Here is a 24901-nt window from a genome sequence, read left to right on the forward strand (position 1 = left end):
CACTTATATTTAGGTCTATGATCCAGTTTGAATTAATTTTTATATGTGGCATGAAATAAGGGTTGAGGTTTATTTTTGTTTTTGCTCATAGCTATCCAGTTCTTTCCTACCATTTGTTGGAAAGATCTTTTCCCATTGAATTATCTTGACAAACTTTGTTGAAAAGCAGGTGGCAATAAATGTCTATTTTTGGACTCTGTTTATTGAGGTATTTTATTTGTCTGTCTTTTTAAATAAGATTTATTTCTTTATTAAAGAGAGAACGAGAGCATGTGCATGAGCAGCAGGAGGGTCAGAGGGAGAGGGAGAGAATCTCAAGCAGACTTCCTGCTGAGTGCTGAGCTCCACTCAGGGCTCAGTGTCATGACCCTGTGATCATAACCTGAGCTGAAATCAAGAGTCAGACACTTAACCGACTGAGCCACCCAGGCACCCCATGTATCTGTTTATCTTTATGCCAATATCACATTATCTGAAAACCATAGCTTTTTTAAAATTTTTAATTTTTTTATTTGAGTACAGTTGATATACAATGTTACATTAGTTTTAGGTGTACAACATAGTGATTCCATTTCTCTATACTTTATGTTATGCTCACAAATGTTGCTACCGTCTGTCACCATACAATGCTATTACAGTATCATTGACTATATACCCTATGCTGTGCCTTTTATTCCAGTGACTTATTCATTCCATAACTGGAAGCCTATATCTCCCACTCTCCTTCATCCATTTTGCCCATCCCCCCACTCCCTTCCTTCTGGCAACCATCAGTTTGTTCTCTGTATTTATAGATCTGATTCTGCTTTTTGTTTGTTTGTTTATTCCATTTGTTTTATTTTTTAGATCCCACATATGAGTGAAATCATATGGTCTTTGTCTTTCTCAGTCTGACTTATTTCATTTATCATAATACCTTCTGTGTCTACCCATGTTGCACACATGGCAAGATCTCATCTGTTTTACGGCTGAGTAATATTCTGTTGTAAAAATACTACATTTTCCTTATCCATTGATCTATCATTGGACACTTAGGTCACTGTCATATCTTGACTATTGTAAATAGTGCTGCAATAAAACATAAAGGTGCATATATCTTTTTGAATTAGTGTTTTCATTTTCTTTGAGTAAATACCTAGTAGTGGAATTTCTGCATTGTATGATGTTTCTATGTTTAATTTTTTGATTTTTTAATTTACTCTTTTCCCCAGCTGTACCAATTTATTTTCCCACCAACAGTGCATGAGCTGTACCAATTTATTTTCCCACCAACAATGCATCCCCAACAGTGGATGGAGATACAAGCAAGGAACTCAGGGCCTAGTGCCTCCAGAGACCTTACTTCAGGGTCCCCCGTCTCCCCACCAGCCTCAGGGAATGGCTCTGTCTAGGCAAGGCCACCAGTGTGGGAGGAGCCAGCAGCCTCAAAGTCATTCCAGGATTGAGAGATGAGGTTCACTCTATCTATAGGTCTTTTTGTGGCCCCTGGTGGGCTGACCCCAGGCCAGCAGATGTGGATGTGGTCGGGAAGGTGTAAGGAGAAGTGCTATCGTGGTGATATGACAGGGACATCGAGCTAAGCCAAGAAGGAGCAGCAGCAAGTAAGTGGGAAAAAGAGTGTCCTTGGCAGAGTGCACCTGCAAAAGCCCTGATGCAAGAGGGTTCCTTTTTCTCCACATCCCGACCTTTTGATTCTAGCCATTCTGATAGGTGTGAGGTGATACTCCGTTGTGGTTTTGATTTGCATTTCCCTGAGGATTAGTGATGTTGATCATCTTTTCATGTGTTCTGTTGGCCATCTATATGTCTATTCACATCCTCTCCCCATTTTTTAATTGGATTGTTTGGGTTTTTTTGGTGTTGAGTTGTATAATTTCTTTATATATTTTGGATATTAACCCTTTATCAGATACATCATTTGCAGATATCTTTCCCCATTCAGTAGGTTGCCTTTTTGTTTTGTTCATGGTTTCCTTTGCTGTGCAAAAGCTATTTATTTTGATATAGTCCCAATAGTTTATTTTTGTTTTTGTTTCTCTTGCCTGAGGAGACCTATCTAGAAAAATGTTGCTACCGCTGATGTAAAAAAAATTACTGCCTGTGTTCTCTTATGGATTTTGTGGTTTCAGATTTCACATTTAGGTTTTTAATCCATTTTGAATTTATTTTTGTGCATGGTGTTAGAAGTGGTCCAGTTTCATTCTTTTGCATGTAGTTATCCAGTTTCCCCAGCACCATTCATTGATGACACTGTCTTTTCCCCATGGTATATTCTTGCCTCCTTTGTCATAGATCAATTGACAGTATATGTATGGGTTTAATTCTGGGCTCTCTACTCCATTCCATTGATCTATGTGTCTGTCTTTGTGCCAGTACCATACTGTTTTGATTACTACAGATTTGTAGTATATCTTGAAATCTGGAATTGTGATACCTCCAGCTTTGTTTTTCTTTCTCAAGATTGCTTTTGAGTATTTGGGATCTTTTGTGGTTCCATACAAATTTTAGGATTATTTGTTCTAGTTCTGTGAAAAATGCTTTTGGTTTTTTGATAGAGTTTGCATTGAGTTTATAGATTGCTTTGGGTAGTATGGACATTTTATCAGTATTAATTCCTCCAATCCATGAGGATAGGATATCTTTCCATATGTTTGTATTGTCTTCAGTTTCTTTCATCAGTGGTTTATAGTTCAGAGTATAGGTCTTTCACCTCCCTGGTTAAGTTTATTCCTAGGTATTTTATTCTTTTCAGTGCAATTGTAAATGGAATTGTTTTCTTACTTTCTGCTACTTTATTATTAGTGTATAGAAGTGTTACCAATTTCTGTGTATTAATTTTGTATCCTGCAACTTTATTGAATTCATTTATTACTTCTAATAGTTTTTTGATGGAGTCTTTAGGGTTTTCTATATATAGCATCATGTCATCTGCAAATAGTGACAGTTTTACTTCTTCCTTACCAATATGGATGCCTCTTATTTCTTTTTTCTTGTCTGATTGCTGATAGGACTTTCAGTGCTATGTTGAATAAAAGTGGGGATAGTGGACATCCTTGTCTTGTTCCTGATCTTAAAGAGCTCTCAGTTTTTCACTATTGAGTATGGTGTTAGCTATGGGTTTTTCATTTATAGCCTTTATGATGTTGAAGTATGTTCCCTCAAACCCACTTTGTTGAGAGTTGTTATCACGAACAGATGTTGAATTTTGTCAGATGCTTTTTTCTACATCTATTGAGTTGATCATATGATTTTTATCCTTTGATTTGTTGATGTGGTGTATGATGTTGATTTGCAAGTATTGAACCATCCTCCATCCCCAGAATAAATCCTATTTGATTGTGGTGAATGATCCTTTTTTTTTAAATTTAAATTCAATTAGCCAACCTATAGTTCATCATTAGTTTCAGATGTAGAGTTCAACAATTCATCAGTTTCATGTAACACCCAGTGCATAATATCACGTGCCCTCCTTAATGCCCATCACCCAATTACCCCATCCCCCCCCAAACTCCCCTCCAGCAATCCTTACTTTGTTTCCTATAGTTAAGAGTCTCATGGTTTGTCTCCCTCTGTGATTTCTTTCCATTCTGTTTTCCCTCCCTTCCGCTATGATCCTCTGTGGTGTTTCTTATATTCCACATATGAGTGAAACCATGATAATTGTCTTTCTCTGATTGACTTATTTTCCTCAGCATAATACCCTCCAGTTCCATCCATGTTGATGTAAATGGTAAATATTCATCCTTTCTGATGGCTGAGTAATATTCTATTGTGTACACACACACACACACACCACATCTTCTTTATCCATCCATCAGTGGACATCTCAGCTCTTTCCATAGTTTGGCTATTGTGGATATCCTTTTAATGTATTGGTGAATGTGGTTTGCTATTGAAAACTGTAGCTTTATAAGAAGTCCTGGAATCAGGTTGTGTAAGTCCTCTAAGATTGTTTGTCTTTTTCAAATTCATTTTGGCTACTCTACTTTGCATTTCCTTATTAATTTTAGAATCAGCTATTCAACTTCTATGAAAGAGCATGCTGGGATTTTTATTGGGGTTGTACTGAGTGTAGGATCGATTTGGGAAGAACTGACATCTTAACAATATTTACTCCTCCAATCCATGAACAGGGTATATCTGTCCATTTATTTAGGTCTTCTTCAGTTTTTCTCAGAAATAGTTTGTTGTTGTAAGATATCTGTCTTGTACATTTTTTCTCCAACTTTTCTCTAAGTATTTATTTTTTAATGATATTGTTATTATAAATGATCTAGCCCAGTGCCTGGCACACACAGGGTTGACCCTGGGCAAATGTTTGTTGGAAGAACAGGTGAATCAATGAATAAAATATGTAGGTGGAAATTACCAATGTAAAAGTCATAATTGCTCATTTTCAGGACTTTTTTCCTAGCATTCTGCAACATGGGTGCAAGAGTGGAGAAAGCAGATGGGTGATACAATGTAGGATTTGGTGGGAAAATGTGTGCCTGTTTTTGAATCTTAGAAAATGGTAGGAAGGAGAGGCAAGACAGGGATGCTAGAAAGAACAGACATGAATTAACTAATCAAAGGGAAGTTTTTTCTATGACATATTTAAGCTATGTTTCTAATTTGTAGGAAATAACACTTTTCAGCATTTTCTTTGATATTTCTCATGTAGCTTTCTGCATCTGTACAAATTTCCTCCTCTATTTTGTTCAATATACCACCACCCCTGACTGCTTCCTGGTTTTCTTTTCTTTGTGGTAACTTTCAAGATCTTTTCTTTAGCTAGGAAGAGAACCTGATCAGTTTTGCTAACATAATTTTATCTGCTTTCCAAATTCTGTGACCTCTTGTTGACTGTGAGCAATATATTTTAATTTCTGTAGATGACAGTAAAATGCTTGTGAGCTGGAGTCATACTGTGTGTGTTCTTGGAGAGTCACTAAACCACTCTGAGCCTCTGGGAAAACCTCCCCTCTTCACTCTAATATGCTGATTATAGAGATGATGCCCTCTTGGTCTCATATCCCGTTCCATATTATACACCATCATGTGACAGTAGTGTGTGATCATAATTTGTGTTCATGTTGTCTCAGCTAGCTTATGAAAAGATAAGCCCTTTGCCTTTTACCTTTTTATTCCTATGAATACCTTGCATACTTAAATATTTTTCTTAGGACATACTGTGTCCATGTTATTGAATTAAGATAATGCATGGAGGGCACCTACTACAGTGACTGGCATATAATAGGTATTTAGTAAACTATGTGAAGAGCATTCAGTCAATATGGGGAATGTTGCTTATTTCTTCACTTTTTAATTGACCCCCTCCTCCTCCATTTCTCATATTTTGCCCTTTGCCTGATTTAGAAACCTATTTATCTATTTTTCATTTTGAGATAATTTTTGACTTACAAAGAACTCACAAAAATAATACAAAGAATTCCCACACATCAACTGATATGTTCTCAGTTCATGATATCAAGGAGACACATGATGTCCTTTATTGTTAATTTTGATTATTTGGTTAAGGTGATGTCTGCCAGATTTCTTTGCCATAAAGTTACCATTTTTTTCCCTTTGAAATAAGTATCTGATAGGGAAATATTTTGAGTCTATGTAAATATTTTGTTTCTTATCAAAATTTTACTCTCTAACTTTAGTATCCATTGATGATTCTTTCCTGAAACAGTTATCATGGAGTTTGCCACATAGTGATTTCCATCATTTCTACTTTTTTTTTTTTAAAGATTTTATTTATTTGACAGAGAGAGACACAGCAAGAGAGGGAACACAAGCAGAGAGAGTGGGAGAGGGAGAGGGAGAAGCAGGCTTCCCGCCGAGCAGGGAACCCAATGTGGGGCTCGATCTCAAGAAGTTGGGATCATGACCTGAGCCGAAGGCAGACGCCTAACCATCTGAGCCACCCAGGCGCCCTCTACTTCTTCTATTATTTGACATTTTACTCTAACTAAGGAAGAGGTTTTCCTTCTCCTTCATTTAGGTAGTTTTTTTGTTTGTTAATTTATATCAGTATAGATTCATGGTATCTTATTCAACGAGTTATGATCCATTAGAATCATCATTATTTGTTTTGTTTTTTCCATCTTCTTAAGCCATGCAGATGGTAAAATTGGATGGGTGGCAAAGAGTGTGGGGAGAGAAGGCTTTGAGTACTGTTACAGTTAGAGGTATGTCAAACAGCAAACCCCAAGGATAAGCATTTATGTGGTTTATATCAGCTTAACAAGGATCATCATGAAATAAAAAGTGGTGTAGATTATGCTGAAATATATTGGTTCCTTTCTATTTCAGGAAATAAAAAGGGTCATTCGGAAGTAGTTTAATTGTTAAGGTCACTACAACTTCCCTTATCTTTTAAGCATGTGGGCATGTTTGTTGTTTTTGGGTAAACTATGAAGTACATTAATGAAAATAAATGGAGAATGAAATTTCAGTATCACTCTCGTGGCACAAGGTGGCAGCAGTCAGCCATTGATTTTGCAGCCATGGGTTTTTACAGCCTCTAGACTTAAATTAATAGTGTCTTGTTTTTGCAGGGACTTCAGTACTAGTGCTAATAATATTCAGATTGACAAAACCAAGCCTCTGTGGCACAACTATTTCCTATGTGGATTTAAAGGAATTCAGGTAAATCAGTTTATAAAGCAACTACTAGCTGGTGAACTTATAATGTGTATTATATATCAAGATTTATTTTATTTACAATGTATTTTTTGTCACATTTCAATGCTAACTCATGTTCCTATTCTGTATTGCTAATTTACATATTAGTGGTGTTCAGAGGGGGCAGTAGTGGCTGTTCATAAATCAGTTGCATCTGACGAAAATCTTTCTCTTTTTAAAATCTTTGTTCAAATTTTCTTTTCTTTTTTTTATTTAAAGATTTTATTTATTTATTTGACAGAGAAAGAGATAGCGAGAGAGGGAACACAAGCAGGGGGGAGTGGGAGAGGGAGAAGCAGGCTTCCTGTGGAGCAGGGAGCCCGATGCGGGGCTCGATCCCAGGACCCTGGGATCATGACCTGAGCTGAAGGCAGTCGCTTATCTCAATGAGCCACCCAGGTGCCCCTGTTCAAATTTTCTTTTGAAGGATACAGTCTAGTAATATATTTGTTCTAATCATATGTAGGTATATACTGTAATAGGATTTGGTCTGAAGCCCTAGGTTTGAATTCGAGCTCTACTTAGCTGTTAATTCAACCTCTTTGTTAGGTTTGTTATCTGTATCATGATGTCTTTCCTATCCAGCAAAGAGTTGTTACAAGGATTACACAGTGCTTGACACATAGTAAGCATTCAATAAATAAACAACTAGTATTGTTATTACCACTTCAGATGGGGTTAAAAAAAAGATGTAGTGAAGTTTATTAGAATAAGTAGTTTCCTTAGAAACACTGAATAATTATCGGGAACATCTCTAATGTCATGGGCAAGAATAAGATAATGAAATATTTCTACTTTTTCTCCAGATTAAAAAAGTATAAGGACAAAAAGAAAATTTATTTGCTAAATCAGTTTGATTTGTTAAAATCCATGTTTTAGAGAACTTGTGTTCCTTACTGTCTGGTGATCCTATCTGAAGCTTTGTCACAAGTAGCCTAGGACTCAGTGACCTATCCATTCCAGGAAAGCATCACATTTATTTCTGATGTGTAGTCCTGTACCTCGAATTATGGTGGTTCTGGTCTTAGAGTTCCTGCATTAATTTCTTCTCTCCCTTCCTTCATCTTTTCTTTTCTTTTTTTTCCTTTTTCTTTTCTTTTCCTTTTCTTTTCTTTTCCTTTTCTTTTCTTTTCCTTTCTTTTCCTTCCTTCCTTCCTTCCTTCCTCCCTTTCTTTCTTTCTTTCTTTCTTTCTTTCTTTCTTTCTTTCTTTCTTTCTTTCTTTCTCTTTCTTTCTTTCCTTCCTTCCTTCCTTCCTTCCTTCCTTCCTTCCTTCCTTCCTTCCTTCCTCTCTCTCTCTCTCTTTCCTCCCTCCCTCCCTCCCTTCCTTCCTTCTTTTCCTTTTTCCTTCCTTCTTTCTTTTCTTTCTTTCCTTTTTTATTTTTCTTTCTTCTTCATCAAGACACATGGTAATAACATGGGAAGAGGTATTGGCCTCTTTTAAATCTTCAAGTTATTTGGCTTACCATATGCATTAGTGGGAATTACAGTATTTGGAAGGATTTGCCTGGCAAATGCAATTCGATCTTCCTTATAGCAACATGCCTTTTATAGCAAATGGGTAAAGTGACCTAAATACTGCTTGTTGCTTTGTGTTGTTTTTGAGAATTTGAGGTCTTAAAGCTTTCTTTTTTGGTTTGACAACTTAATGTGCAAAAGTAGATTTGTACAGCGAATTTTTGGCAGAGAAGTAATTTAAATGTTATCCTGTTTAGAAAACTTCAAATCCAAATACTAGAAAATATCATAGGATAATCTGTTTATATTAAATTGAACATGTTATCCTTTTGGGACAGAGCTATTACAGAATTTGGCAAAATCCATTTACGTTTTTGAATCTGTTGTACATTTTAATTTAAACATTGCATGATAAGTTTGTAAGTATGATTCACATTCAAGATACACTGTGGATCACTTTATGATTAAATATATAGCATTCTCCAAGGATTTTTTTTTTTTAAACAAGCTGTCTGATGTTCTGTATGAAAGGGCATTGGCAGCAGCAGTGTTTCAATTTAAAATTTGTTTGTATTTCTGGAAAGGAAATTTTTAGATGACTTGAAATCAAGAAGAGAAGTACATCCAACAGAATCTCTTTTTTTGTGGTGTGTGAGTTTTGCCAACATAGGAAAAAAGGACAAAAAAATCAAGGGAAAAAAACCCATCCTTTAATTTGCAGAGTTTTGTTGTTACTTTAGTTATTCTAACTAGTTTATTGAAATTTCTCCCTAGAATGATACATATGATGAAATGCATAATTATGTAATATAATAGTATTTTGTACTTTGGTCTTGAGCTGTTTGAGTAATTTGCAAACATGATGGTATTTTTTCTTGAGGAGGAGGTGGCCTTGAATATATTTTTAATCCTAAACCACAAAGGTTAATTATGATATAATATCATCATAAGTGTCATCCTAGATACTCATCTAAGTATCCTAGAGATTTCCATCTTTAGATCAGAGTCTCATTATTTCTTTGGGTTTTCCTAATTGTAGAAATAAGGGTTTCTCTACTTCTTTTAGAGTCTGTGTTCTCATTTGTGGCTGAATTCTAATTTGGCTGTCTTGAAAGCTACCATATGGCTTAACTGTATCTATAAACTCTAGTAAAAATCTGGATTTTCTCATATAGCTGACTTACATTAAATCATACTGACAGTATGCTGGCCCGTGTTTCTGACTGCAGTGGAGAAGTTCTCAACCAGAAATCAGAGACCTGGGTCCTATCCCCAGCTCCCTATATGTAATGTTGGAAAACATTTTTAATCTTTTGGTGTGTGGGTTTTTCCATAAGTAAAATGGAACTGAAGAGGTTGAGAACACTTTTTCTTCAGAGAAACTTCTGAAGAAATACTCAATAGAAACAAGCCACTGCTTGGTGTTAGACTTTTTTTTTTTATTTAATTTAATTTTATTATGTTATGTTAGTCACCATACATCATTAGTTTTTTTTTTTGTTTTTTTTCTAATTCTAACAATAACTTTAGTTTTTTTAAGTTTTTAGTATTCAAATATTTATATACAGAAAAGTAAAGATTACATTATAATGGATGTTTATACCTTGCTTTAACACTTCCTGACATTTTGCTGCATTTACTTTATCCTTTTTTTTAACATTTGCTTAGTATTTTAAAGAATTTTATATTTTAAAGCAAATTACAGACATCATTTACTCTCAAATATTTCAGAATGCAACTGTAAAAAGTGTTAGACTATTATCTTGGATAATAAGAATACAATTATCATACCCATCAAAATTAACAGTAATTTCCTAGTGGCATGTAAGGCCAGCCCAAATTCAAATATCTTCAATTATCTTTCTTTTTTTAAAAGATTAATTAATTATTTTTATTTTATTATGTTATGTTAATCACCATACATTACATCATTAGTTTTTGATGTAATGTTCAATGATTCATTGTTTGTGCATAACACCCAGTGTTCCACGCAGAATGTGCCCTCTTTAATACCCATCACCAGGCTAACCCATCCCCTCACCCCCTCCCCTCTAGAACCCTCAGTTTGTTTCTCAGAGTCCATCGTCTCTGATGGTTCGTTTCCTCCACTGATTCCCCCCATTCATTTCTCCTTTCCTACTATCTTCTTCTTCTTTTTTTTTTTTTAACATATAATGTATTATTTGTTTCAGAGGTACAGGTATGTGATTCAACAGTCTTACACAATTCACAGCGCTCACCATAGCACATACCCTCCCCGTTGTCTATCACCCAGCCACCCCCTCCCTCCCACCCCTACATCATTAGTTTTTGATGTAGTGTTCCATGATTCATTGTTTTCATATAACACCCAGTGCTCCATGCAGTACGTGCCCTCTTTAATACCCGTCACCAGGCTAACCCACCCCCCACCCCCGTCCCCCCTAAAACCCTCAGTTAGTTTCTCGGAGTCCATAGTCTCTCATGGTTCATCTCTCCCTCCAACTCCCCCCCCATTGTTCCCTTCCTTCTCCTAATGTCCTCCATGCTATTCCTTATGTTCCACAAGTAAGTGAAACCATATGATTTTGGCTTTCTCTGCTTGACTTATTTCACTGAGCATCATCTCCTCCAGTCCCATCCATGTTGATGTAAAAGTTGGGTATTCATCCTTTCTGATGGCTGAGTAATAGTCCATTGTATATATGGACCACATCTTCTTTATCCATTCGTCTGTTGAAGGGCATCTCAGCTCTTTCCACAGTTTGGTTATTGTGGACATGGCTGCTATGAACATTGGGGTGCATATGGCCCTGCTTTTCACTACATCTGTGTCTTTGGGGTAAATACCCAGTCGTGTAATTGCTGGGTCATGGGGTAGCTCTATTTTTAATTTTTTGAGGCACCTCCACACTGTTTTCCAAAGTGGCTGTACCAACTTACATTTCCACCAACAGTGTAAGAGGGTTCCCCTTTCTCCACAACCTCTCCAACATTTGTTGTTTCTTGCCTTGTCAACTTTTGCCATTCTAACTGGTATAAGATGGTATCTCAATGTGGTTTTGGTTTGAATTTCCCTTATGGCTAATGATGATGAACATTTTTTCATGTGTCTGTTAGCCATTTGTATGTTTTCTTTGGAGAAAAGAAGCATTGATTTTGTATCCTTCCACATTACTGAATTGCTGTATGAGTTCTAGTAATTTGGGGGTGGAGTCTTTTGTATTTTCCACATAAAGTATCATGTCACCTGTGAAGAGAGAGAGTTTGACTTCTTTGCCAATTTGAATACCTTTTATTTCTTTTTGTTGTCTGATTGCTGTTGCTAGGACTTCTAGTACTATGTTGAACAATAGTGGCCAGAGTGGGCATCCTTGACGTGTTCCTGATCTTAAGGAAAGGCTCTCATCTTTTCCCCATTGAGGATGATATTTGCCATGGGTTTTTCATAGATGGATTTTATGAACTTGAGGAATGTTCCCTCTATTCCTATACTCTGAAGAGTTTTAATCAGGAAAGGATGCTGTATTTTGTCACATGCTTTTTCTGCATCAATTGAGAGGTTCTTCTCTCTCCTCTTATTAATGTGTCCTATCACATTGATTGATTTGTGATTGATTTGTGAATGTTGAACCACCCTTTCATCCTGGGGATAAATCCCACTTGGTTGTGGTGGATGATCCTTTTAATGTATTGTTGGATCCTATTAGCTAGGATTTTGGAATCCATATTCATCAGGGATATTAGTTTGGACTTCTCCTTTTTGATGGGGTCGTTGCCTGCTTTGGGGATTAAGGTAATGCTGGCCTCATACAATGAGTCTGGAAGCTTTCCTTCTGTTTCTGTTTTTGGAAACATCTTCAGGAGAATAGGTATTATTTCTTCTTTGAACATTTGGTAGAATTCCCCAGGGAATCTGTCAGGCCCTGGACTCTTGTGTTTGGGAGGTTTTTGATCACTACTTCAATCTTGTTACTGGTTATTGGCCTATTCAGGTTGTCAGTTTCTTCCTGTTTCAGTCTTGGGAGTTTATAGGTTTCCAGGAAGGCATCCGTTTCATCCAGGTTGCTCAGTTTATTGGCATATAGTTGTTGATAATAATTTCTAATAATTGTTTCTATTTCCTTGGTGTTAGTCGTGATTTCTCCCCTTTCTTTCATAATTTTATTAATTTGGGTCCTTTCTCTTTTCTTTTGGATAAGTTTGGCCAGTGGTTTATCGATCTTATTAATTCTTTCAAAGAACCAGCTTCTAGGTTTGTTGATCTGATCTACTGTGTTTCTGGTTTCTAATTCATTGATGTCTGCTCTAATCTTAATTATTTCTCTTCTAATGCGTGGCATAGGCATCGTTTGTTGCTTTTTCTCTAGTTCTTTAAGGCATACAGTTAGTTGGTGAATTCGGGATTTTTCTATTTTTTTGAGTGAGGCTTGGATGGCTATGTATTTCCCCCTTAGGACCGCCTTTGCAGTATCCCATAGTTTTTGGACCGATGTGTTTTCATTCTCATTGGTTTCCATGAAATGTTTAAGTTCTTCTTTGATTTCCTGGTTGACCCAAACATTCTTGAGCAGGGTGGTCTTTAGCTTCCAAGTGTTTGAATTTCTTCCAAAATTTTCTAGTGATTGAGTTCCAGTTTTAAAGCATTAGGGTCTGAGAATATGCAGGGAATAATCTAAGTCTTTTGGTATCAGTTGAGACCTGATTTGTGACCCAGTATGTGGTCTATTCTGGAGAAAGTTCCATGTGTGCTCGAGAAGAAAGAATATTCTGTTGTTTTAGCGTGGAACGTTCTGTATATATTTATGAGGTCCATCTGGTCCAGTGTGTCATTCAAAGCTCTTGTTTCTTTGTTGATTTTCTGCTTAGATGATCTGTCTGTTGCTGAGAGTGGAGTATTGAGGTCTCCTCAATTAACGTATTATTACCAATATGACTCTTTATTATGGTTAACAGTTGGCTTATGTAGAGCAGCATAGGCTGCTCCCATGTTGGGGGCATAGATATTTACAGTTGTTAGATCTTCTTGTTGGATAGACCCTTTAAGAATGATGTAGTGTCCTTCTGTGTCTCTAACTATAGTTTTTAGCTTAAAATCTAATTTGTCTGATATAAGAATTGCTACCCCAGCTTTCTTTTGAGGTCCGTTGGCATGGAAGATGGATCTCATTCCCTTCATTTTCAGTCTGGATGTATCTTTAGGTTCAAAATGAATCTCTTGTAGACAGCATATGGATGGGTCCTGTCTTTTTATCCAATCTGCAATCCTGTGCCGTTTTATGGGAGCATTTAGGCCGTTCATGTTGAGAGTGATTATTGAAAGATATGAATTTTTTGTCATCATGTTGCCTGTGAAGTCCTTGTTTCTGTAGATTGCCCCTGTAAATTTCTGTTGTATATGACTCTTGGGGTCTTTCTTGTTTTATAGAATCCCCCTTAATATTTCTTGCAGGGCCGGCTTAGTGGTCACATATTCTTTCAGTTTCTGCCGGTCTTGGAAGCTCTTCATCTCTCCATCCATTCTAAATGACAGCCTTGCCGGATAAAGTATTCTTGGCTGCATGTTCTTCTCATTAGTACCCTGAATATGCCCTTTCTGGCCTGCCTGGCTTGCCAGGTCTCTGTGGATAGGTCTGACATTATTCTGATGTTCCTCCCTCTGTACGTAAGTAATCTCTTCCCCCTACTGCCCTTATGATGGTTTCCTTGGTTCTAAGATTTGCAAGTTTTACTATTACATGCCAGGGCATTGGCCTGTTTTCCTTGATCTTAGGAGAGTTCTTCTCTGCCTCTAGGACACGAATGTTTGTTTCATTCCCCAGATTAGGGAAGTTCTCAGCTATGATTTGCTCAAATATATCTTTTAGTCCTCTCTCTCTCTCTCTCCATCCCCTCAGGGATCCTTGGTGTTAAGACTTTTACAGTCATTGTATTGGGCTGTGCTACATGGAGATTTAACTTGCCTCACTAATATTGTGTATTTCTTGTCCTGCTACTTGAGAAATTGAATTATAATTGTTTCATTTGTTCAAATCAATGAGTGTTCAAGAAAAAGATCATTCAAGGCAATTTTAGGAAATGGATCAATAGCTTTTTGTTGAACAAAGTAAAAAATAATCTTCAGATTACCGAACCCTGTGGCCAAGAACCATTAAATGAAATGTCATGTATAGACTCAACTAAATTGAATTGCACAAGTAGTTTCTATAAATAGCATAATAAGTCCATTGATAAATGTTTGCTCTCTGGGGAATGAAAGAATGTTTTGCTACTCCTCGAATCCAGCACCAAAGTTACTAGCACTATTTTTCCTTCTATTCTTAGGAACACTTTGGTCTTAGCAACCTGACTGGAATGAATTGCTTGGTAGATGGAAACATCCCACCGAGTTCTGGACTCTCCAGCTCCAGTGCTCTGGTCTGTTGTGCTGGCTTGGTGACACTCACAGTGCTGGGAATGAACCTATCCAAGGTAACCAAATTGAATGTGTTAGCCTCACAGAACTCTCTCTTTCTAAAGCCATTAGTATCCGAATCTCAAAATTATAACATCTTACTTTGATTAAAAACTTTGTCTTACCTGAAAGGACTCTATACATGGGCAGGCACAGTAACCTAACAAATTAATAAGTCCTGCTTGTGATAAACTGCTATAAAGTATCTGATACTTTGCAAGTAATGAGCAGATCTGTGAATAACTGTATTAAAATGCTCTTATATTCTTACATTAAGTGTGGAGTGTGAGTGCATGGATATCTTTTTGGATCACCTCACTAACAAGTTCAGTTTAGACCAAGAAATTGTAGGCCTCATAGTTGGACCTGCTTATTTTCAACCAAAACCTTAAATTAAACATTTGACAGGCACTGGGTAAAAAGGGTAAAGACCAGGCAATAAAGGAACTGAACAGCGTATCTGTTTATACCAGCAGGTTAGTCACTGAAATAAACTTTAAAAAAAATATTGCATTACAAAGAGGAAATGCTTATTTAAAGGAAACATAAAACCTACAAAAGGTCAGAAAGCCTCAACTTTACAAGTTCACATAAATCTCTGACTTTGCAGTTCAGAGCAGGTGTGCTCAGCTTTAATTAGTGCTTTGGAGTTCTGGTTCAAACAAAATGTTATCATAGGTTCTTTTTTATCCCATGCACATATACTACCACATTTATAGATGGTTTGGGGAGGGCATCAGGCAGATCAAGAGAAAGTCAGCCACATGCTTGGTCTGTCTTCAGCCTGTTTAAACTTTCAGTTTGAAAATTTTATGTGTAAGAGGAAAGAGAAATAAAGGAGAAAGCAAAGGCTCAGATAGAGTTCTCTTTGGCTGTCATGTGTAAGTATACATTGGTTAGCCCTTTGTAAGCTATGGCTTATTTGATGGGAAGGGCAACTTACTTGTTTTTCATTTATTGGGAGGAAAGAAAGCAAGGGAAAAAAAGTCCATATGTGTAATGTGCTTCCACTGGTACTAGGTTTAATCTAATGCTTTATTTGTTTATTCATTTGGTCATCATTTAGCCATTATTTATTTAGTGGCTACTTTGTACGAGGTAATGTTCAAAGCATTGGAGCTATAATAGATCCAGTTTTAACCCTCATAGTGCTTATGATCTGAAAGGGGAACAGAGATAAGTAACAGGCAACTATAATAGAGTGTGATAAGTGGATAAGTAGTGTGCTATGGGAGCACACTAAATGCAGATTTAGAGAGCATGGGACATCTAAGCTGAGACACAAGGATTTGTAGATGTTTGTCAAGAAATAGTGATAGCATGAAAACACTGGCAACATCAAGAGGCATGTATCAAGTGGAGGGAACCTTATGTGGGAATATCTAGAGTAAGAGTGATCATAGATTGTTGGAGGAACTAAAAGGGGCTTAATTTGGCTGGAGTAATTTGGATGGCAGGATAGGACACCAGATGCTGGGGCTTGTAAGCCATGTTGAGGAATTTGAGCTTTATCTTGATAGCAGTGTAAAACCATTTCAGGCTTTTAGGAAGAGGGTATCATGATCATACCTATATTTTAGAAAGATCCCTCTGGCTCTATTATAAAATCTAGATATGAGGGTAGTAACAATATTGGTAATAGGGAAATGATTTGGTCTAGGGAAATGGTGGTGAGAATGGAGAGACCTGGATCATAGAATTAAAGTACATCTCAGACAGAATCAATAAGACTTGGTCATTGATTGGGTATGGGGATGAGGGACAGAGATGAGTCAAGGATTTACCCAGGTCTCTGCCTTGGTGTGATTTGTTGAATAAGGAATATAGATGAAACTGAATTGTGGGACTACATCAAAACAAAAAGCTTTTGCACAGAAAAGGAAACCATCAACAAAAGAAAAGGGCAACCTACTGAATAGGAAAAAATATTTGCCAATTATTTATTTGCTATGGTGTTAATATCCAAAATATATAAAGAACTCATACAACTCAATAGCATAAAAACAAACAATATGATTAAAAATGGGCAGAGTGTCTGAATAGACATTTTTCCAGAGAAGACATACAGATGGCCAACAGACACATGAAAGGGTGCTCAACATCACTTATCATCAGGGAAATGCAAATCTAAACCACACTGAAATATTACTTCGCACCTGTCAGAATGGCTAGTATCAAAAAGATAAGAAATAAGTAGTTGTTGGTGAAGATGTGGAGAAAAGGGAATCCTTGTGCACTGTTGGTGGGAATGTAAATTGGTGCAGCTATTATGAAAAACAGTATGGATGTTCCTCAAAAAATTAAAAATAGAGCTACCATATGCTCCAGCAATTGCATTTTTGGGCATTTATCTGAAGAAATTGAGCACATTAACTTGAAAAGATATATGCACCCCTATGTACACTGAGTGTTATTTGCAATAGTAAAGGTACAGAAACAATGAAGTATCTGTTGATGGATGAATGGATAAAGAAAATGTGGTATATATGTACGATGGCATATTAATTAGCCATAAAAAAGAATGAAATCTTGCCAATGGCAACAACATGGAGGGAACTTGAGAGCATTGTGCTAAGTGAAATACATCAGATGTGAAAAGACAAATATGTATGATTTCACTTGTGCAATCTAAAAAAATTTTTTTAATGTTTTATTTTATTGTTATCTCTTTTAGAGAGGGAGAGAGAGGTGGGGGGAGGGGCAGAGGGAGAGAGAGAGAGAGAGAATCTCAAGCAGACTCCATACCCAGTGTGGAGCCTGATGTGAGGTTTGATCTCACAACCCTGAGATCATGACCTGAGCTAAAATCAAGAGTTGGATGCTACCCGACTGAGCCACCCAGGTGCCCCTAAAATTTTTTTTTAAAACCTAAGCTAATACGTGAGAGAACAAATTATTTGTTGCCAGAGTGGTGGTTGGGGGATGGGTGAAATGGGTAGAGGGAGTCAAAAGGTACAAGCTTCCAGTTATAAAATAAATAAATCATGGGATATAATGTACAGGATGGTAACTATAGTTAACAACACTGCGTTGCATATTTGAAAGTTGCTAAGAGAGTAAATCTTAAAGGTTCTCATCACAAGATAACTATGTATGGTGGTGGATGCTAACTAGACTTATTGTGATGATCATTTCACAATATATACAGATATCAAATCATTATGTTGTATACCTGAAACTAATATAAGTATGTTAGTTATACCTCAATTAAAAAATTGAATAAAAAATAGCAAATATACTTTTATCAGAACTGACTCCACAGCAATTGTGCAAGACTGTTGAATCACAGATCTGTACCTCTGAAACAAATAATACATTATATGTTAAAAAAAAAGAAAAAGAAGATAGCAGGAGGGGAAGAATGAAGGGCAGGAAATCCGAGGGGGAGACGAACCATGAGAGACTATGGACTCTGAGAAACAAGCTGAGGGTTCTAGAGGGGAGGAGGGTGGGGGGATGGGTTGGCCTGGTGATGGGTATTAAAGAGGGCACGTTCTGCGTGGAGCACTGGGTGTTATATGCAAACAATGAATCACAGAACACTACATCAAAAACTAATGATGTAATATATGGTGATTAACATAACATAAAAAAAAAAAAGAACCGACTCCATTGCCTAAAGGGAACAATATGTATATCCTAGCTTTCTCTGTTAGTCTAAGTTGCACTGACAATGCTTATATTTCCTAGGGGCTTAGCATCATTAATTAGGAGAGTTTCTTTGCTGTAGTGAGATAGAATCTTAATTGAAAGGAAGCCTGATTTGCTCAGAGTCTTTATAGTTAAGTGCCCATTGTTGACAAAGAATGCAACAAGTCAATGTACTTTAGAGAAGAGCTAGTTAAAAAATTTTTTAAAACTGATATATCAGTCAGTGTCCAATAAGAAACAAATGGCACACGGGGTATAAAGGAAGACAGTTTAATAAAGAGACTATTTACGGAGATGTGAGTAGAGTCAGGGGAACCAACTAGGAAGAGTTCCCTTGTGAAAGCAGAAGCTATCATACTTTAGGAGCTATGATAGCTATAATGTTGCCAGAGATGCAATGAGGCAGTGAAAGAGGGAAGTGGGTAGGAATGGCAATGAGAGGGAATGGACAAGGGGAGTTGTCCATAGAGGTCAGTCTTCTGGGGTACAGAGAAGTGTGAGAATTGGGGGCAGAAAGGCAAACAGAGAATAACCAGCCTATTTGATAAGAAAGATAAGTCCCACAAGAGATCGGTGACTAATCTCTCCCAATTGATGAATAATCCCCTTCCAGTTAATATGTACATCCAGTAGTCCCTGTTAAATTGCAGATATTAATTACTGCAAATGAGATATGGTAAGTAGATATGGAATTTGTTAACTTATGAATAAATGAAATGTTATATGTCTGAAACCACTAAAACAAGATGGCTAGTCACCCAGAAATTCTGGAAGACCGAAATTATGAATGAGAAGGAAACTGGCAGAAGAGACTATGGTGTAATAAAAAGACCTATGAAATAGAAAAGGCTAGAGACTTCTGGTTTCAAGATGCCAGAACAAAGAACATATCTACTCTTTCTTTCCCCAGCCTCATTTGTTTTTCTTTTCTCAAAAAAACCATCCCCAAACAATAGGGAAAGCAAGAAAATGGAGGCACAGGTTTCATCTTTGGTAAATCAAGGAGACATAAATAACTCTAAACCACAAGATACAAAAATGGAAGATAGGTGGAAGGATGGTGCTTGACTTAGCAGAGTAAAGAAAGGTCAGAGCCAAGTGCTGTGGAAGGAAGTACAGATGGAAGGCAAGTTGATTCACAGCTGTCTGGAAAGGCTTAGGAATTAGAGGCACCCAGTACCATAGAAAGTAGGGTGACATGGTAGGTGGGAATCTATTTGAAAGCTTTTATGAGGAGAAGATAGACCTTCAGAGCCTACTGTTAACCCCATAAGCAAGGACACCATTTCCCCCCACTTTTGCAGGAATCTCTGGAGAAACAATCAGAGATAGTCTGGCAACACTGAACACTGAGAAAGGCAGGATGAGAATAGAATTGAAAACTGGGGGATTAAAGGACATTCTACATCTGAACAGTGAAATTCCCAACTCCCTTCCTGTTCTCAGCTCTAGTATACTGGCAGCCTTACCATTCCACATCCCACTAGGAATACTGGAAGATCCTCTCAGAAGAAATGGAACCATCCTGGAGAAGAGACGTATAGATATTGACATTTGGTGACTTCCTCCCACAAAAATTCTCCAGCTACTCTATGACCCGATTAGAGGCCCACTTACAAATAACCTTTCTAGTGATTCACTCTTAAATACGATAGGGTATCAAAAGATAATCAGACTTTGGAAGAAAGCCTCCAACATGAAGCACACAAACAACCAAAGAAACAAAAATTTAAAAAGGTACTCAGAGAAAACAGAGACAATGCTGAGAGCAGAAGAATGCTTCAAAGAAGCCATGATATCCTCAGAGAGATAAAATAAAATGTTGAAGAAAGAACAGGGTTTCGTTTTTTGAAAAGGACCAAACAATAAGTGTTTTTGAATATTAAAAATATGATAGCTAAAACAGAAGTTTCAGTAAAAGATTGGAAGAACTCTCTGGTAAAGTAGGGAAAAGAAGAGAGGGACAATAAGAGAGAGAAAGATAGGAACATTTGTAGATCAGTTCCAGAAATTCTGTATCCAACTAGTAAGGAGAAAAAAAGGAGTCATTATAAAACTATATTTTAAAAAAAAATATTTCTCTAAAGTGAAGAATGAATTTTCAAATTGAAAGGTGCTCGTTGGGTGTTCAGCATAATAAATGAAAATAAACAATTTTTTGTTTTAATTTTTAAATTTTTACAAATTAAAAAAAATTTTTTTAATTTTTAAAAAAGAAAAGAGAAAAAACAAATCAAAGTACATCATCCAGGAGGCTTGAAACTTGAATGTTAATAGAAAACACACTAACAGCTGATTGAGAAAAGAGGAGAGAAGAGAAAAGAAGGGAATGAAAATTTATCAAAAATAGTTTTAGAAGATAGAAGGCAACAGAGTAATATAATGAATTATAATCTTTTGAGTTATAATCTTCAAAATATAAATGAATTCTAGTTTAGAATAAATGAATTGATTAAGTATAAAGATAGAATAAAACATTCTCAGACATGCAGCATAAAAGTCTATAGAAGGTAAGCCACCAAAACTAGGGAATAAACCAAGAAAGATGACATGGGAACTAGGAAGTGGGAAATCCAATACAGGAGAGAGGAGTTGGGTATTTATAGAACATTGGTTAAGGGAAAACCCAATGTAACACCTATGACACCCAGAGGCTTAGGGCACAGTACAGATAAGAACCAGAAGAGGGAGGGAAAAAATGGAATTGATAAATATTATCAGGAAAACAATAACAACAACAACAAGTGGTAAATCTGACATGTTTGACCATATGGAAAAATGGATTGAGAATGATTTTACAGAGTTATTGTAGGGGATAGGAAGGCTTCGCTGGACATGCAAATACAACTAAGCAAATGAGGAAATTAGGCAATTATTAAATATAGGAAAAACACAAAAAAATGTTCCAGAAAGGAAATCAATAATTTTTCATGACTTGGCTCATAACACTAGTCTCAATAATAAGTACACTGAATATTGATTTAACCAAAAATTTTGGCATACATTTTTATGGAGGAGCCATTTTAACAGAGACTAAGGAGTGAACACAAAAGGGAGGTAGGGAAAGGAGAGTCTAAGAGAGCTAAAATCCTTACTGATCCTAATATGAAGGCTGTAGATAAAGTTTAAAATGGAATAATGAGGAGATAGCATTTTACTCAGCTTTTTTGATAATTTAAAGCAAGAGCTAAGAATGGAAAGTGTTTGACTCTGGGCATGCTGCATTGGGGATAGGGGTGCGAACAGGAGAATTATGGACTGCTTTTGTTTCAAGCCTTGTAGCTCCTTTGATCTTTTAGGTTATATGCATATATCCCTTCTCCAAAAGTAAAAATTAACTGAGAATAAAGAAAAAGATGGTGAGAAGGGGTGAATGGAATGAAAAGGTAAGGGTGAGGAACTGGAGGGTGGACATGAAGATGCAGGAAGGGATTCAAGGCATCATAGTTAGAGAGTAAGAACAGATGAGCTGTTGGGGCAAGACCAAATCACAACAGCTGAGGGAGAAGCTTGCTGATAGGTTTTGGGTGAAGGAATCCAAGAAAATACAGGCAACTTTCACTTAACATGAGGAGTCCATTCCAAAAATCAGTTGTTCTGCAAAAATTCATAGGCCTAATTCTTATTATTTTAAATAGGAGAAATTATAATGCATTACTCCTCAACTCAGAACCTCTACCTAATTTCCTACAATGTTACAAAAACACAGTAAAAATTCCTCTATGTAAGTAACACAGAAATACAATGAAAAATAGGTAAAACAATATTCTAGAACATGAAACAATTAATTTGGTTGTTAAGAAGCAGTTACTTTACACAAAATAAGTTCTTTGAATAATTAAAATAGACTACATTTTGAAAACAAAAAACAAAACAAAAAAAAGAAGCAGTTACTTTACATAGTAGTACATTGTATGTCTTCTCTGAGGACACCTGGTAACCCAGTATTCTGTACACTATTTTGTTAGCAATGTTGTTTTTAAGCTTCAGGGTGTAAATATATATATATATATTTTACATAAACACCTTTCAAAAAGTGTTGTATTGAGAGATATATATAGTCTATGAAGTTTGAGTATCAAAAGCCAAGTGTTCTATCAGGAAAATGTGAGGTGGTGATACATTCTGTAAAGTATGCCTGTACTTTTTTAGCTCAGGATTCAAGTTGCTCTAGACTTGTGTTCAGTTTCTGTCTTTCTTGAATTGTCCTTGGAGGCCAAGAATGGAAAGACCAAGTTCGTTCTAAGGATCTTAGATTAGAGATAGGGGGCTGGCTTGGGAAACAGGTTGCAACTCTGGAGGCTAGCCTTGGATAGTAAGGTGTGTTAGGTGGACTTCTACCCACAAATTCTTCCCTCTGCTGGGGTGGGATGGGGTGGGGTAGGGTGTAGACTCTGAATTCAGGAGATGCCGGACTGAGTAAGTGATGTTCAGAAGACCCACTCTGGAGGAGGGAGGGGTATAATAGGAAGAATATAGGGCTGAACTACATCCTCATGTTAAAATCTGAGGAGAAGAAATCCCCTATGACTGGTTGATGAAGGCTGAAATGATCAGCAGGGAGCTGTGGGGTTGGAGGGCATTCTATGCACAGTTATCTTTTGGCATTTGTCAAAAATACAATTCATGTGATGTAACCTGGAATATGGATTGGGCATAAAACTTTCCCTTGAGAGTTGCTGTCCACTGAGGAAACTGGAGACGCTCATGGTTAGGCATCAAGAATCCTGTTTGTTATTGGGAAGCTTGGAATGTAACAGGAATAACACTGGATTTATGAGGGTGTGCTTCCCAGAGAAGATAGGCTTTTCATCCACAGTATAAACTTCCTATCCGAAGTCGTGGAAATAGCATTTGGTGACATTTACTGAACACCTACCAAGTGCCAGGCATTATTCTAGACACCAGGGATACAGCTGTGAATATAGTCGGTGAAGCCCCTACTTTCATGGAACTTACATGCTGGTGTATGTGGTGATAGTAGGAGATAATGAATAACTAAATAAATATAGAATATCAGCCAGGGCTATGAAGAAAAATAGGCTGTAGTGAGGGGAAGTTTCTATTTTAGGTGAGGAGTCAAAAGTCCTTTTTAAGGAGGAGCCATTTTAACAGAGACTAAGGAGTGAGCACAAAAGGGAAGCAGAAGGAACAGCACATCCAAAAGCCCAAAAGCTAAAGCATGTTTGTCATGTCCCAGGAATAGCAGAGGCCAGTGTGGGGTGGTGTGGTGAATGGGGAGAGGGCAGGGTGGTGGGAGGTAAGCTGAAGAGTGGTGCCCAGAGCCCACATTGCCACATTGTGTAGAGTCTTCTTTGGATTTCATTCCAAGTATAATAGAAGGCCTTTGGAGGTTGTGAGCTGAGGTGTCGAGATGTGATTCATATTGCTTTGAGTTTCTTGCAGTTGGAAGTAGTATGCTATACCTTATACTGACCAGGGAGAAAATAATCTAAAAGATAAACAAAAAGAAAAGAAAAGAAATGGTCAATGCCCTTATGGAACTTAAATGCACATAGTGGGGTACTCACAGAAGATTCATTAACTGAGCATTTAGCTCATACAAGGTATGAAGTATTTTATGTGTAAATGGAGAACAGGTTATAAGAATGGCTACTTGGTGTCCTTAAATGGGGAAGTTTTCAAATAAGTGGTAAGTTCTAAAAAAGCAAGGGTAGGCTGTGTCTTGACACAGAGTACTGGGAGGGGCCCAGGGCATTTCAGGCAGAGTGAACCCTTAAGTGTATTATAACAGTTCTCTGAGCCAGACTGACTAAAATGTGTCAGCCAAGGCCTAGAAATTCCTATGCTGCCTCATGACATTCCTTTTCAAAATTTTATGTGAGGACATACAACTCTTCTAGTTGTTTAAGTCCCTCAACAGGCTTAGGTAACTTAATTTCAGGGGCAAGTTAATTGTATAGACATGGATTGATCCTCTTTCAGAGGAGTGTTTTGGTGTTTGAAATCCATACTGTACAAGGGATCTTGGAGGTTCAGAAGCAGAGTCAGTGAAATGCTCAACCTTCTGTGCCAGATATGTCCAAGTTTTTATTTCCTGAGTTTCCCTGAGAAAATTTAAGGGTATATTTTTCTCTGTATATAGCTACATTTGAGTTAAATATTTCTTGACCTTCAGAATGAGATCTTGTCCTTAAAAAGTAAAGATAAGGTCTACATGAAAATGAAAAGAATCTCACAATTACACAAAAGTTTAAACTCTGATGAGAATATTTTAGTAGCAGTTTGCTACATGATATAAGAACAATCAGAAAACAGTTGCACTGTCACTAAAATTATGTTTAGAAGTTCATTGAAGGACGTTGTTTCAGTTTGTATAGAATAACAAAAACCTTATCCATATAATGGTTAAGGAAAATAGTAGTTTAAAATATTCCAGCCAGATGTGGGCTGCTAATGAACTGCAGCAGCATGGCCTCTAAGAAGACGGTAAATCCAGAATATAATCTTTTGAAAAGAATCTTAATTAAGTGTTGGACATGGACTAAAGCCATGTGCTCACTAGTACAAAAACCAGGAGGGCTGAGCATTAGCACTGGGTGGCCTGTGTTTAAAAATGTTTGAAATTTTAAGTTAATATTGTTAATATGTAAATATAAAACCATTCACATAGTTTTATCAATAAAAAAGAACCAAGTTTCTTTCAATTAGGTGGCATTGTGTTT

General features: G+C 36.8%; 1 protein-coding gene across 2 annotated transcripts in view; it reads left to right on the forward strand.

The window, feature by feature from the left end:
- The window catches only part of GALK2 (galactokinase 2), a 126442-nt gene that overhangs the window by 17233 nt on the left and 84308 nt on the right, over positions 1–24901 (forward strand). For both annotated transcript variants that reach the window (XM_028100163.2, XM_028100165.2), the window contains exons 4-5: positions 6549–6639; positions 14435–14581. In XM_028100163.2, the coding sequence (XP_027955964.2) occupies positions 6549–6639; positions 14435–14581 (238 nt within the window). The remainder of the gene's footprint in view (positions 1–6548; positions 6640–14434; positions 14582–24901) is intronic.

This window comes from Eumetopias jubatus, unplaced genomic scaffold (genome assembly GCF_037043125.1).
Source record: "Eumetopias jubatus isolate StellerSeaLion01/CBP00866 unplaced genomic scaffold, mEumJub1_p1.0 scaffold_7, whole genome shotgun sequence".
Lineage (NCBI taxonomy): Eukaryota > Metazoa > Chordata > Mammalia > Carnivora > Otariidae > Eumetopias > Eumetopias jubatus.